The sequence below is a fragment of the Salmo salar genome, chromosome 15 (assembly GCF_965601325.2).
Source record: "Salmo salar chromosome 15, fSalSal1, whole genome shotgun sequence".
Taxonomy (NCBI): Eukaryota; Metazoa; Chordata; class Actinopteri; order Salmoniformes; family Salmonidae; genus Salmo; species Salmo salar.
In genome coordinates this window covers 98,086,639-98,101,923 of record NC_138305.1, presented here as the reverse complement: position 1 = coordinate 98,101,923, position 15,285 = coordinate 98,086,639, and the positions used below count along the sequence as shown (strand labels likewise).

General features: G+C 44.7%; 1 protein-coding gene across 3 annotated transcripts; it reads right to left on the bottom strand.

Moving 5' to 3' along the window:
* Positions 1-309: 309 nt before the first annotated feature.
* On the bottom strand, positions 310-12,697 carry LOC106572652 (solute carrier family 61 member 1). 3 transcript variants are annotated; one of them, XM_045696323.2, is made up of 4 exons: positions 12,569-12,690; positions 7,618-8,126; positions 5,190-5,581; positions 310-4,396 (listed from the first exon to the last, which is right to left on the bottom strand). In XM_045696323.2, exons 3-4 carry the CDS (start codon positions 5,499-5,501, stop codon positions 3,257-3,259), a joined length of 1,452 nt encoding a protein of 483 aa, XP_045552279.1. In that variant the 5' UTR covers positions 5,502-5,581; positions 7,618-8,126; positions 12,569-12,690; the 3' UTR covers positions 310-3,256. The 3 variants fall into 3 exon arrangements, with proteins under 3 accessions (XP_045552279.1, XP_014002496.1, XP_014002501.1); XM_014147021.3 differs by lacking the exon at positions 7,618-8,126 and having other exon boundaries at positions 12,569-12,697; XM_014147026.3 differs by lacking the exons at positions 7,618-8,126; positions 12,569-12,690 and adding an exon at positions 12,129-12,541.
* Positions 12,698-15,285: the final 2,588 nt, after the last annotated feature.

Sequence of the window (15,285 nt, the reverse complement as noted above, 5' to 3'; positions counted from 1 at the left end):
AGTTGTGTTGACTCTTTACATCCCTGTCAGAAGCAGTTAGGCTATAAATACAAACAGCATTCATATTTTTCTGCAGTAACTTAAGAGCAAGAAAAAAACAAAGTTTAAAATGGTCTATTTTTAGGTAATGCAATGATTCAGCATTCTACATTTCATTCCTGAACGACTACTACATTCATGAAAATACTAGAATCTCCTAGTTGTAAAACAATGTAAGACTGTAGAATATGCCTTGATGTTATCTATGTGGAGTATGACAAATCAGTCAAACAACATCATCACTGCAATTCAAAGGACCACAAAATGGCAGAGGGTATTAAAATCTTATTTATTCCATATTTACAACATGTCCTGTTTTACTGAAGGTCCTGGAGGACAAGGATTTAAGAATAAGGCAAGTACCAATGCCTCTCCAATATGTATTCAGGTCTGACAAGCCCCATACAAGTTCTGTTTCTATAACAGCTATTTCAAAAAAGGAAATGATCTGATATTGGTCCACAACAAACGATTCATAATATATTTTCCTTACACTGACAATGTGTAATGTCAATTGATTGCAAAGTTGCTTTTTTCATAAGAGCTGAAACTGAATTGATACGCTGAAGTATCAAGTTATGTGATATTAGAAAGGGTGATATTTCTGCCGGAGCAAGCAGCTGAGCTAGAGATGGAAGCCTTGTTCTGCCCTGGCTGAGAGGTACACCCTGAACAACGCTAGTGATGGAAGCCTTGTTCTGCCCTGGCTGAGAGGTTCACCCTGAACAACGCTAGTGATGGAAGCCTTGTTCTGCCCTGGCTGAGAGGTTCACCCTGAACAACGCTAGTGATGGAAGCCTTGTTCTGCCCTGGCTGAGAGGTTCACCCTGAACAACGCTAGTGATGGAAGCCTTGTTCTGCCCTGGCTGAGAGGTTCACCCTGAACAACGCTAGTGATGGAAGCCTTGTTCTGCCCTGGCTGAGAGGTTCACCCTGAACAACGCTAGTGATGGAAGCCTTGTTCTGCCCTGGCTGAGAGGTTCACCCTGAACAACGCTAGTGATGGAAGCCTGCCCTGGCTGAGAGGTACACCCCGAGCAACGCTAGTGATGGAAGCCTTGTTCTGCCCTGGCTGAGAGGTTCACCCTGAACAACGCTAGTGATGGAAGCCTTGTTCTGCCCTGGCTGAGAGGAACACCCTGAACAACGCTAGTGATGGAAGCCTTGTTCTGCCCTGGCTGAGAGGTTCACCCTGAACAACGCTAGTGATGGAAGCCTGCCCTGGCTGAGAGGTACACCCCGAACAACGCTAGTGATGGAAGCCTTGTTCTGCCCTGGCTGAGAGGTTCACCCTGAACAACGCTAGTGATGGAAGCCTTGTTCTGCCCTGGCTGAGAGGAACACCCTGAACAACGCTAGTGATGGAAGCCTTGTTCTGCCCTGGCTGAGAGGTTCACCCCGAACAACGCTAGTGATGGAAGCCTTGTTCTGCCCTGGCTGAGAGGTACACCCCGAACAACGCTAGTGATGGAAGCCTTGTTCTGCCCTGGCTGCGAGGTTCACCCTGAACAACGCTAGTGATGGAAGCCTTGTTCTGCCCTGGCTGAGAGGTTCACCCTGAACAACGCTAGTGATGGAAGCCTTGTTCTGCCCTGGCTGAGAGGTTCACCCCGAACAACGCTAGTGATGGAAGCCTTGTTCTGCCCTGGCTGAGAGGTTCACCCCGAACAACGCTAGTGATGGAAGCCTTGTTCTGCCCTGGCTGAGAGGTTCACCCCGAACAACGCTAGTGATGGAAGCCTTGTTCTGCCCTGGCTGAGAGGTTCACCCTGAACAACGCTAGTGATGGAAGCCTTGTTCTGCCCTGGCTGAGAGGTTCACCCCGAACAACGCTAGTGATGGAAGCCTTGTTCTGCCCTGGCTGAGAGGTTCACCCCGAACAACGCTAGTGATGGAAGCCTTGTTCTGACCTGGCTGAGAGGTTCACCCTGAACAATGCTAGTGATGGAAGCCTTGTTCTGCCCTGGCTGAGAGGTTCACCCTGAACAACGCTAGTGATGGAAGCCTTGTTCTGCCCTGGCTGAGAGGTTCACCCTGAACAACGCTAGTGATGGAAGCCTTGTTCTGCCCTGGCTGAGAGGTTCACCCCGAACAACGCTAGTGATGGAAGCCTTGTTCTGCCCTGGCTGAGAGGTTCACCCCGAACAACGCTAGTGATGGAAGCCTTGTTCTGCCCTGGCTGAGAGGTTCACCCTGAACAACGCTAGTGATGGAAGCCTTGTTCTGCCCTGGCTGAGAGGTTCACCCTGAACAATGCTAGTGATGGAAGCCTTGTTCTGCCCTGGCTGAGAGGTACACCCTGGACAACGCTAGTGATGGAAGCCTTGTTCTGCCCTGGCTGAGAGGTTCACCCTGAACAACGCTAGTGATGGAAGCCTGCCCTGGCTGAGAGGTTCACCCCGAACAACGCTAGTGATGGAAGCCTTGTTCTGCCCTGGCTGAGAGGTTCACCCCGAGCAACGCTAGTGATGGAAGCCTTGTTCTGCCCTGGCTGAGAGGTACACCCTGAACAACGCTAGTGATGGAAGCCTTGTTCTGCCCTGGCTGAGAGGTTCACCCTGAACAACGCTAGTGATGGAAGCCTTGTTCTGCCCTGGCTGAGAGGTTCACCCTGAACAACGCTAGTGATGGAAGCCTTGTTCTGCCCTGGCTGAGAGGTTCACCCTGAAAAATGCAGTTGATAAACCCTACGACGTGGTCAGGCTGAGATATAAATAACATCCTGGAGCTACCAACTGGTGCAACATTAATAAACAAGCAAGTGCGTCAGAGTGTGTGTGTGTGTGTGTGTGTGTGTGTTTAAAGAAATAAGTCAGTTGCACAACTGAATGCATTCAACCAAAGTGCTTCTTCTGCATTTAACCCAACCCCTTGAGAAGATGCAGACTGCCACATAGTAAATCCAAAGTAACTAATTTTCTTCATATACGCAACAATCTAACAATATATTTGCTAGTCTTAACAAAACGAAAACAAATAAATATCAGGAAATCTTGCAACAAAAAATATATACCTTACCAACACCAGATTATTTTAAATCATTGTCTTATATTAGCAACTCCTATGTTGATTAAGCTTCAATTTTCAGTCATACAAAAGTTGTTCAGTTCCCAAACAAGTCATCATCTCTGTAAACAAAGCAGTAAGTGTATTCCTAGTCCTTCTCCTCCATGGCATTGCCCAATGTTGGGACAGTTCAGTTTTCTGAATCTAAATGTCATACATCTCCCTCTCCTTTGGGCCCATCCAGTCTGAGATCCACATCGTTCCTTCCCAGTGTAAAGAGACTGACCACAGCCAAGAGTGCAGCTAGCATCAAAACAGCACAACCACCAAACATGTGCCTGGTTCCACTACCCCCCTCGCCCCCTCCGGTCCCCGACACCTCCCTGTGGAGCGCCAGCAGCCCCAGGCAGGCCGTCAGGTGAAGGGGCAGCCTGAACCAGGCCAGCACCCCGGCCCTCTTCTCCTCTGGGATCACCCTCCCCTGGAGGAAGCTGACAGCAGGGAAGTAGAGGCCACTGGCCAGCTCCAGCATCAGGAAGGCCAGCAGGGACTCGCGGGGTCTGGGCTGGCCCGGGGCAGTGGAGAAGATGAGCATGAAGAAGGAGAAAAAGGCGAGCAGCATGGAGAAGCAGAGCAGGTGACCAGGCTGGAGGCGGTAGCAGGTGGAGGTGGCCAGGCGATAGAGCAGGGACCCCGCCATACTGGCTGCCATCAGGCAGGAGAAGACCATGCCCAGCGGGAGGCCGTAGGGGTCCAGGACGGGGGTCCACAGGAAGATGAATATATAGAGGACACTCTCAAATAGAGCCTGGACTCCTCCTAGCAGCATCACCCGTCTGTCTGATAAGAGACAGCGGAGGCCTTCCTGACAGCTGCGCCAGAACCGGGCCTGCGCAGAAGCCCGGGCCAGAGGTGCTGAACTAGAAGGACCGAGCAAGGGTGTCTTGTTGTCCCCTTCCAGGCTTCCATCCTTCTCCTCCAGACCCCAATCAGTCAGCACCACCCAGCCACAGGCCCCCAGGCAGGGCACGGCCAGGAGGAAGGGCGCCACAGGCCCCAGGTGGAGCCACTCAGCCAGCATGTTAGCCACCAGCCCAGCCCCCACCGCCAGCCCGTGGTTCCAGCTAGCAGCCTTGGTGAAGGTACTGGGGATCCATTCTTTAGGGAAGTCGTGGATGTCAACATGTCGGTGCACGTACCACGCCTGGAAGGCTGTGGAGAGCAAAGAGGTGGACAGGCCTCCTAGCACGCGACCCAGGATCAGGACAAAGTAGTCACGGGACAGCTTGGTGAGGCAACAGGCTGAGTAGGCCACGCAGAAGAGCAGGCAGGTCCGTCTCCGCCCCAGGACCTGAATTCATTAATGCACATTTTAAATACATAGTTACCTCAGTCATAGCAGTTCAACAATATATACATTCTAAAAAATCTAACGCAGTGTTTTCCAATCCTGGTCCTGGGGACCTAAAGGGGTGCACATTATGGTTTTTGCCCTAGCACTAACAAACTTGATTAAACTAATCATCAAGTCTTTGATTATTTGAATCAGGAGTGTTAGTGCTAGGGCAAAAACAATACTGCGTACCCCTTTGGGTCCCCAGGACCAGGATTGGGAAACAATGGTTTAAGGACTTATTTTTATTGGCTCTCGGATCATTGGTTCTCAGACCAACAGGCTCCGAGACAGCTTCTACCACCAGGCCATTAAACTGCTGAACGGCTAACGCTAGCTGTCTACCTGCTCAGACCTGCACCTTAAAGACTATTTACATGGACTCTCCACACAGCCAACCCTGACACACAAGCACACACACAGTCAATGCTGCTGTTCTATTTCTATACTATTTTACTCAATTGCCCACCCAAGACACTATTGCCTTCATATTTGTAAATAGTCACACTTGACATAGCACATTCAGAATTTATACTGTATATCAGTTTTATTACTACAATGCATACTACTTTCTTCTAGTACTTGTTATTTTTTTAAATTTGGATTATATTGATACTGCACTGTTGAAGGAGCTTGCAAGTAGGCATTACACTGCACCATTTATACCTGCAGTAAACCGTGTACTTGATGATGAATAAACTTAGATCATTTTAATTTGATTTTTTGACATTGTGGTCCTGGTTATTGTTACCTGAGGAAACCAGCTAGCCACAGGGGCAAACAGCACACAGGAGGCCAGGCCAACGACATACAGGATGGCTATCTGGGACTCCAGGAAGCTGTAATGGCGGTAGAGCTTGTAGAGGTATGGCCCTTGCAGCCAGTCACCCGACAAGGCTAAGAGGTAGCCTCGGAGGAACAAGGTCTGGAACCTACGGAAGGCAGGGTTGGTGCCCATGGCAGAGGGGGTGGGTTGAGGTGGGGTGAAGCGACGTGCCGTTAGCTCCAGACAGACACACAGCACCAGTAGCACCACCATGGCCAGGTAGACTGTCACCAACATGATGGGTTTGTCCAAGTGTGACTGTTAGGGGCGGGGAGGTCTCTTCACTCCTGTCTTATCCGTTGTGGCTCAGTCAAAGGCTGCGGAGACAGAGACTATTACTAACGGCACCATAAAGACAGTTATTGTGAATATCTACCAACATAAATAACTTAAAGCCAAGTTATGTAAACGTGGCGTCCATTCTAGCTATCTAAAGAAGATGTTTGCTTAGGGGTGTCATCTCATCTGGATACTGCTGCATGAGATGACTACAAATCAAATCAAAGTTTATTGGTCGTGTACACAGATTTGCAGGTGTTATGCCACCTTTACGTCATGTCGGAAACTCGGGACCTCCGAGTTAAAATGAATGTAAGTTATTTGCGTAGAGCTTCCCATTGGTTGATTCTGATACCTCCCAAGTGGGAAACTCTGGATCATCCCACTCTCCAGCCATGGTTAGCAAGTCAGAGATTTCAGAGTTTCCGACATGACGTGAACGAGGCATTATAGCAGTTACAGCAAAATACTTTCCTTGTTTGATAGTTTCAAAGGCTTAAAATCAAACTAAAGATCTGGCAGGTAGCAACCTCCTTGGATACCAATGTACATTTTGTACCAAAAGATAGCTAAACAGCTAGCATTAAGCTTGGCAGATAATATTAGTAGCTCTGGTCCAGGCCAATATGTACGGATGACTTTATTCAACAGCCTGCATCTTTCCATTCATCCCACAGAGGATTTTGTTACTAGAGTGCTGACTAAAAGCCGATTTATGCTTGATCCGCGAAATGTGGTCCAGAGGCTCCTTATGGAGGGTGTGACGCGATTACGGAGCCAGGGGCACACTCGGATAGCCAGGGGCACACTCGGATAGCCAGGGGCACACTCGGATAGCCAGGGGCACACTCGGATAGCCAGGGGCACACTCCAACATCATTTACAAACGAAGCATGTGTGTTTAGTGAGTCCGCCAAATCAGAGGCAGTAGGGATTACCAGGGATGTTCTCTTGAGAAGTGTGTGAATTGGATACATTTCCTGTCCTGCTAAGAATTCAAAATGTAACGAGTACTTTTGGGTGTCACGGAAAATGTTGAGAAAAAAGTACATTATTTTCTTTAGGAATATAAAAGTTCTGAAAAATAGAAATTACAGATACCAATAAAAACTTACTTAAGTAGTACTTTAAAGTATTTTTTACTTAAGTACTTGACACCACTGGCCCTGAATCACTGAGTGGTGTGGTGCAGACCAACTTATTGGATGAATATGACAGCGCCCTGAAGTGCAAGAAGTTTGAACGCTCTGACTTCTGCCGAGACCGCATTGCTGTAAATGCTAGATGTTGGATTGACCATGAAATCAGCTACAACATTTCTCTGTATGCGCAAACTGTTGTTTCTCCAAAAGAAAAAAAGAAGAGAGTTGAGCGTTGGATCTGCACCACGAGATGCAGCAATGAATGCCTATTCCATTCTGGATGCATTCACGTGCATTTTGCATCTGACGCATGTGCATGGGTGAGCCACAGCTATTTTGGCAGCATACAGAGAACATTTTGTCAGCACTCCAGCAATATCTTTACTTTGGTGAGTAACAAAAGTTTATTGAAGCCTGTTTACTAAACAAAATCGTGAAAAAAAGTCCTATATGGAGGGGTGAATAGAGCTCGCCAGCTTGTAGTATTAAAACCCCGAAATGAGTTACCTCTGGTTCGTTCAGCCATCAATATGAAGTGCTGAGTGATTAACCAACATTTGGTTGTTTTTTGTTATTAAACAACTAATTGACCGACATCAGTTCAATTACTCCATTTAGTTTGCGTTTTTTTGTGAGCCCAACGTGCCATTTCTCTAGAGACAAATCTAATCATTGATGACAGAAATCAAGTCAATAACTATGTGGGACTCTGGGCTGAATGGAGTTTTCATTAAGGAGGCTTCATTAAAAAAATATTCAACCTACTTCAGCAAAGAAACGTGGTAATTAACTACAATGACCATAATCCATTGCGCCTGTTTTTCCAGGCTCAGACTGAGATGGATGGTTAGATACACACAGACCACATAAGATAGACATGTACACAACGACAAGAGAGAGGGATAGAGACTGTTCGTGAAAGTATGCCTTACCTACTTTGAAGAACTAGTCAAATGTTTTCGTCAGCCATCTTTGCAGCATGCTTAGGCAGGCAAGCCTAGCTAAATAGGATGACTAAAGACAGTTCAGTATGGAAAACACAGAGAACGTTGTCTGGCTTCTACTGCCTGAGCAGAGATGAGATGATGACTTTAAGGAATTAAAAATAATGTAGTAATCAAATAAAAACTAAGTAAGATACACAACTGAAATATTTTATTATTTCGGTATAGTATGAAGCACGGCTCATCATAATGTCTGGAACGGAGTGAATGGAATGGCATCAAACCATGTGTTTGATACCATTCCACTGCAGCCATTACCACAAGCCCGTCCTCCCCAATTAAGGTGCCACCAACCTCCTGTGGTTTGAAGATAAGCTAAAACTGCTTCTCCAATAGAAATCCCCGATCACACTTGTAGGCGATGGCATGGCGACGTTGGCTAGCTAAGCTCATGTGTAGAAACACTTCATCGGGGCGAACAGTCGTCTCGCGCTGAACTGCGGATGAGCAGGCCGTCAAATCAAAGACACTCCTTCAATATAAAGTTGTTTTTGACCAAAATAAAAACATGTCAGTTTGTCACCTTCACGAGTTTGGAGTAATAACATGTTCAACTACTTAAGACATTGGCTCAAATCTAAGTTGTGTCTTAGATTTTTAGAAAATGAACAACTAAGGAAGAATGTTACTTCTCTCACTGACTTCTAAAACCACAAACCCCGGCCTTATCTGTTTGGTCTGTTTCGCAAGTGTTCCCAGAAGTCTTGCGATGTTGCGCCTCTGGGTTTAGAAACTCTGTGCTTATATGTTTGTTATACGAGATAATATCAGTCAGTTAACATGACCTTTATGAATTATGAAGCCTTTGTGCTTTTTTAAAATTACATAAATGCTTCTAAATTCACAAAAAAGTGATGTTAACTGATGAAGATTATCGCATAAAACAAAATGTATAACAAGCCTGTGTTCACCACTGACCTTATTTTCACCATTTATCCAAAAACCTTACAAAACGCCATTTAAATCAAATCAAAGTTTATTTGTCACGTGCGTTGAATACAACAGGTGTAGACCTTACAGTGAAATGCTTACTTACAGGCTCTAACCAATAGTACAAAAAAGGTGTTAGGTGAACAATAGGTAAGTAAAGAAATAAAACAACAGTAAAAAGACAGGCTATATACAGTAGCGAGGCTACATACAGACACCAGTTAGTCAGGCTGATTGAGGTAGTACTACATGTAGATATGGTTAAAGTGACTATGCATATATGATGAACAGAGAGTAGCAGTAGTGTAAAAGAGGGGTTGGCGTGTGGTGGGTGGGACACAATGCAGATAGCCCGGTTAGCCAATGTGCGGGAGCACTGGTTGGTCGGCCCAATTGAGGTAGTATGTACATGAATGTATAGTTAAAGTGACTATGCATATATGATAAACAGAGAGTAGCAGCAGCGTAAAAGAGGGGTGGGGGGGGGGGCACACAATGCAAATAGTCCGGGTAGCCATTTGATTACCTGTTCAGGAATCTTATGGCTTGGGGGTAAAAACTGTTGAGAAGCCTGTTTGTCCTAGACTTGGCACTCAGGTACCGCTTGCGGTAGTAGAGGGAACAGTTTATGACTAGGGTGGCTGGAATCTTTGGGGGAATAGGTTTTGTCGTGCCCTCTTCTCGACTGGCTTGGAGTGCTTGGACCATGTTAGTTTTTTGGTGATGTGGACACCAAGGAACTTGAAGCTCTCAACCTGCTCCACTGCAGCCCTGTCGATGAGAATGGGGGCGTGCTCGGTCCTCTTTTTCCTGTAGTCCACAATCACATCCTTTGTCTTGATCATGTTGAGGAAGAGGTTGTTGTCCTGGCACAACACGGCCAGGTCTGACCTCCTCCCTATAGGCTGTCTCGTCGTTGTCGGTGATCAGGCCTACCACTGTTGTGTCATCGGCAACTTAATGATGGTGTTGGAGTCGTGCCTGGCTGTGCAGTCATGAATGAATAGGGAGTACAGGAGGGGACTGAGCACGCACCCCTGAGGGGCCCCTGTGTTGAGGATCAGTGTGGCGGATGTGTTGTTGCCTACCCTTACCACCTGGGGTTGGCCCGTCAGGAAGTCCAGGATCCAGTTGCAGAGGGAGGTGTTTAGTCCCAGGATCCTTAGCTTATTGATGAGCTTTGAGGGTACTATGGTGTTGAACGCTGAGCTGTAGTCAATGAATAGCATTCTCATATAGGTGTTCCTTTTGTCCAGGTGGGAAAGGGCAGTGTGGAGTGCAATAGAGATTGCATCATCTGTTAGAGCGGTATGCAAATTAGGGTGGGTCTAGGGTTTCTGGGATAATGGTGTTGATGTGAGCCATGACCAGCCTTTCGAAGCACTTCATGGCTACAGACGTGAGTGCTACGGGTCAGTAGTCATTTAGACAGGTTACCTTAGTGTTCTTGGAGATATCTGACTCATTGTTCTATCTGTGCTACATCTTTCCATTGAGAGAAGTAGTAATGATGACTTTTTGTAGGCACTAACTTTGCAATGGTTAGTTGGACAAAGCCTATGAGGAAATGACAGTTGTGGAGAGGGCACGACAAAGCCTATTCCCGCTCAGGAGACTGAAAAGATTTGGCATTGGTCCTGAGATCCTCAAAAGGTTCTACAGCTGCAACATCGAGAGCATCCTGACTGGTTGCATCACTGCCTGGTATGGTAACTGCTCGGCTTCCGACCGCAAGGCACTACAGAGGGTAGTGCGTACGGCCCAGTACATCACTGGGGCCAAGCTTCCTGCCATCCAGGACCTCTATATCAGGCGGTGTCAGAGGAAGGCTCAAAAAAATTGCCAAAGATTCCAGCCACCCTAGTCATAAACTGTTCTCTCTGCTACCACACGGCAAGCGGTATCGGAGCGCCAAGTCTAGGTCCAAGAGGCTTCTAAACAGCTTCTACCCCCAAGCCATAAGACTCCTGAACACCTAATCAAATGGCTACCCAGACTATTCACATTGCTGTAACGAGTACTTGACTGGAAGTATAAATGTGAAGTATCAGGTGAGAGAAGAATTCTGGCTGACATTACGTACATTTTCTCATAGATGAATCATTTGATCTCAATACAGTTTTCTGTTCCCAAAAGTAGAATCTGTTAAGAACAGAGTGGAGTTTTGTAGATTTACTTTTTGCCCAAGTTAAATAAAACTGCATTGTTTAGAAGGAGTACAAGTTATTGCACATACATACTTCAGTAGGCGTTCCCCAGCGGAAATAAGCAAATACATGCTAGAACGCGCAATAGGATCTTGCTAGTTCGTTCTTGTCCTGCCCACTATGACTCATTTGTGGTGCAAGACTCCAGGATTTTTGGAGTCGACTCCAATCACAGGAGTTGGTGATTGGAGTCGACTCCCAAAACACACACACGGATGCGCACAAACATACACACCATCTCATTATTGCAGTCCTAGTAGGAAGACTACATTTGCGTTCTAGAGGACTGATATGAGCATGAGGCTGCCCATTTTGTTTGAATATATAGGGTGATGTGTAGAAACTAGAATATTCCAGCTGTGTGCAGCCTCGACGGATCCCATGGGAAGCGGCGCACTCTATTCTGATGAAGCTATTATTTGCCATGTTCTAGCCCTATTCGGACGGATATTACTACTAGAGACGTTGGTTTTGTAATTATTATCCAAGCATGTGCGTTATTCCAGAGGCCAATTCACACAGGATTAGTTTGTCCAAACTTCCCCCTGTAATTATTATTATTTCAAATTTACTCTTATGACGGGAGCCTGGAGGTTTTTAAATTGTAAACGTGCAGATATTTCATTAATTTCAACGTCATGTCCACACGATAATACGCTACACTGATAACTCGTGCTTGGCTGCCAAATGTATAGGTCTCCCCATACTATTTACATGTATGAAGTGTGATGATTTTAGCGATCCAGCCATGTACACGTTATTCACAATAACAATGCCCCACATCCTGCTGATTTGAACTACTGAACCGTATTTCCACTTGACTGTGTTTACGGATGAGAAAGTGAACTTGCCAAAATGTTTAGCGGGGATGCGACTTTGCGATCCACTGCCTAGGTCAGGTCTCTCCAACCCTGTTCGTAGGGTTAGGACATCACCAGCCAGGGTTTCATTAAATAAACTCATTTAGGCCTAATTAAACTGATGCATTTGGCTATGTTCAACTTAAATTCACATGTTCAACTTCAATGGCACTATCAAGAATAGTTTAGCCATACTCATTGATAGCCTAATATATAGCCTACTTTAATATACTTTTGGTGAATTTAGAAGGCATTACCAAGATACAGACTATGAGCACGGTTCTGACTTTCTCTCTGCCTGCTCCTCTTTCCCTCCGTTATGAAAAACGCGAGTGTGTCTTTGGTCTGTTGCGTGTAGAATATCTCAGCCTTTTCATTGATAAGTCCTACTTTAATGAACTTGCGCGAGACATTACAAAGCCAGGAAATTGCGATAACCTACCATACATCTGTTGATTACCGATGCACGGTTCTGCCCCTCCCATCTCTCTCCCTCGCTCGCTCTTTCTTTGCTGTGAAAGATTCGAGAGTTTGTGTTCTCGAAGTAGCCTACGGAAAATAGTTTCATCCGTTGCAAAAAAAAAATACAGTATTTTAGGAAGTCGGAATAGAAGCTTGACACCCAGAAATACAAGTCGATGAATCGAATCTTTTGGAGTCGACTCCCCACCACTAGTTCCCATTGGAAACGAAAGGCTGTGGTCTATATTGGGTTTATTCTAAAAACGATTTGGATGTATGGCGCTGAAGGAAGCTCAACCCGCACCTAACCCAATGGACCAGAGCTAGATACACAGTTAGCTAGCTATCTCGCTCACCATAATCCTTTTAGTATTATGCTAGCTACCGAAACTTGTCAAACAACCTGACTGATATGCTTACCATCTTGTTTGATACCTGCTCCATGCCACTTTAAAGTAGGGTTTAAAGTGATTTAACTACGAGTAAGAAGAGGAGACAGCTCCGACAATCCGTGTTCTACAACGTCCTAATTTCGCCACCTATTTCCGGGTTCTGATTTCAGTTTCACCAGTTGGGGGCAGCCTTTCTTTTTCTATCCCGATTGTGCATGACTTCTCCATCTCTGCACTGGCAGTAGGGTCGTTACCACAGTCATAAACCTTTATACAATTTATCTTCTTAAAATGTGATTTTAAACCTAACCTTAACCACACTACTAACCTTATGGCTAACCCTATCCTTAAATTAAGTGCAAAAAGCACATGTTTGTTGTCATGAATTTTTACGATATAGCCATTTTTTACTTTGTGTGTGTGGTAACTACTGGAAACCGTGCAGTTGCCCAATATTGGACTTAAGGAGCCTAACGTTACATTTTTTACATTTTTACATTTGAGTCATTTAGCAGACGCTCTTATCCAGAGCGACTTACAGTAGTGAATGCATACATTTCATACATTTAAAAAAAATATTTTTTACACCTTCCAAGGACATTCTTATATGTTCTGTTTAAAGGGTGAATTGGCTCTGGAAGCCAAAACAGTCAAATACTCCATCTAAACGTGAAGCGATTATCAATTGCAGTACAGTTATAGAAACATAAATCCCTTTACTTTCATATCAAATCAAAATAATCTCACAAATGCAAAATACAAATTTACTGGACACTGTTTTAACTGGTTTTACCACAGTTGCAGCCAATGGTATGTTTCAGTGACATCAAGTTTGTGGCGTATGTCAGTGTTCAAAGAAGAAGATAGCTAATTCGCATAGGTAGTCTGTTTTCCATGAACAAGCTCTGTAACATGGACATATGGCTGTGTGGGAACCCTATAAAGTTGTGTATCAGTAAAACAAATCAATTATTTCTTGCTGATATGAAATATAAGGTCCTTATGCATAACTGCGGGAAGTAGGGGTGCTGAGGGTGCTGTAGCACACCCTGAAAAATCAGAAAAACAAAAAATATATAAATTAAACACTGGGCCTTTACTAGTATTAGCAGACCGATATATAGACTTCTGTAGCAGGGCCATTTTTTTGCAGCAGCATCTCTGCTTTTGCTAAAAGGTAGTAGTATAATTACGAACAGTATCTTGCAGGATTCAATAGTTGGAATTGTAAGAGTTGTTGCCCTGTCCCTTTCTCTGCGATTGTCATTCTAATAGAATCCAGAAAGAACAAAACTCTGTCCTCAACATTTACATCAAAAGGTGCAAAGCTCTGGAAAAAGACACAAAACATCCACATCACATTAAATATTTTTCTTGATCAAATAACATAGAAAACAACCACTTTTCGTGCAGCATTAATTTACCATCCTTACAAACCACTTAATGTACATTACTGTACTGTACATAGGCTGGTCATCTAGGTTAATACCTGTAGACTTTCTATCACCACGAAGAAAAACAATGACCACTACACTAATTGAGTACATTGAGACATCAAGTGGTTTGTGATGATGTGATGATGTGCTGTGGTGTGGTAGAGCATGGTGCTTGTAATGCTAAGGTTGTGGATTTGATTCCCACAGGGGACCAGTACGAAAACGTATGAAAATGTATGGACTCACAACTGTAAGTTGCTCTGGATAAGAGTGTCTACTAAATTGGAAAAGGAATGAATAGACTATTTGCATTTTCACATAGAAATAAGTTGCATTTTCAAAGTACTTGAAGAAACTGGTAACATACACTACCATTCTAAAGTTTGGGGTCACTTAGAAATGTCCTTGTTTTTGAAAGAAAAGCACATTTTTGGTCCATTAAAATAAAATTGATGGGAAATACAGTGTAGACATTGTTAATGTTGTTAATGTTGTAAATGACTATTGTAGCTGGAGACGGCACATTTTTAATGGAATATCTACATAGGCGTATAGAGGCCCATTATCAGCAACCATCACTCCTGTTAGCTAATCCAAGTTTATCGTTTTAAAAGGCTAATTGATCATTAGAAAACCCTTTTGCAATTATGTTAGCACAGCTGAAAACTGTTGTTATGATTAAAGAAGCAATAAAACTGGCCTTCTTTAGACTAGTTGAGTATCTGGAGCATCGGCAGTTGTGGGTTCGATTACAGGCTCAAAATGGACAGAAACAAAGTACTTTCTTCTGAAACTCATCAGTCTATTCTTGTTCTGAGAAATGAAGGCTATTTCATGCGAGAAATTGCCAAGAAACTGAAGATCTCGTACAACGCTGTGTACTACTCCCTTCACAGAACAGTGCAAACTGGCTCTAACCAGACTAGAAAGAGGAGTGGGAGGCCCCGGTGCACAACTGAGCAAGAGGACAAGTACATTAGAGTGTCTAGTTTGAGGAACAGACGCCTCACAAGTCCTCAACTGGCAGCTTCTTTAAATGGTACCCGCAAAACACCAGTCTCAACATCAACAGTGAAGAGGCGACTCCGGGATGCTGGCCTTCTAGGCAGAGTTGCAAGGAAATAGCCATATCTTAGACTGACCAATAAAAAGAAAGATTAAGGTGGGCAAAAGAACACAGACACTGGACAGAGGAACTCTGCCTAGAAGGCCAGCATCCCAGAGTCGCCTCTTCACTGTTGACATTGAGACTGTTGTTTTGCAGGTAATATTTAATGAAGCTGCCAGTTGAGGACTTGTGAGGCGTTTT

Excerpts from the sequence above, each read along its gene's own strand:
- LOC106572652 (XM_014147021.3), bottom strand. The coding sequence starts at position 5,501 with ATGTTGGTGACAGTCTACCTGGCCATGGTGGTGCTACTGGTGCTGTGT. Across the intron at positions 4,397-5,189 it reads TGGCTAGCTGGTTTCCTCAG|GTCCTGGGGCGGAGACGGAC; the intron begins GTAACAATAACC and ends TAATGAATTCAG.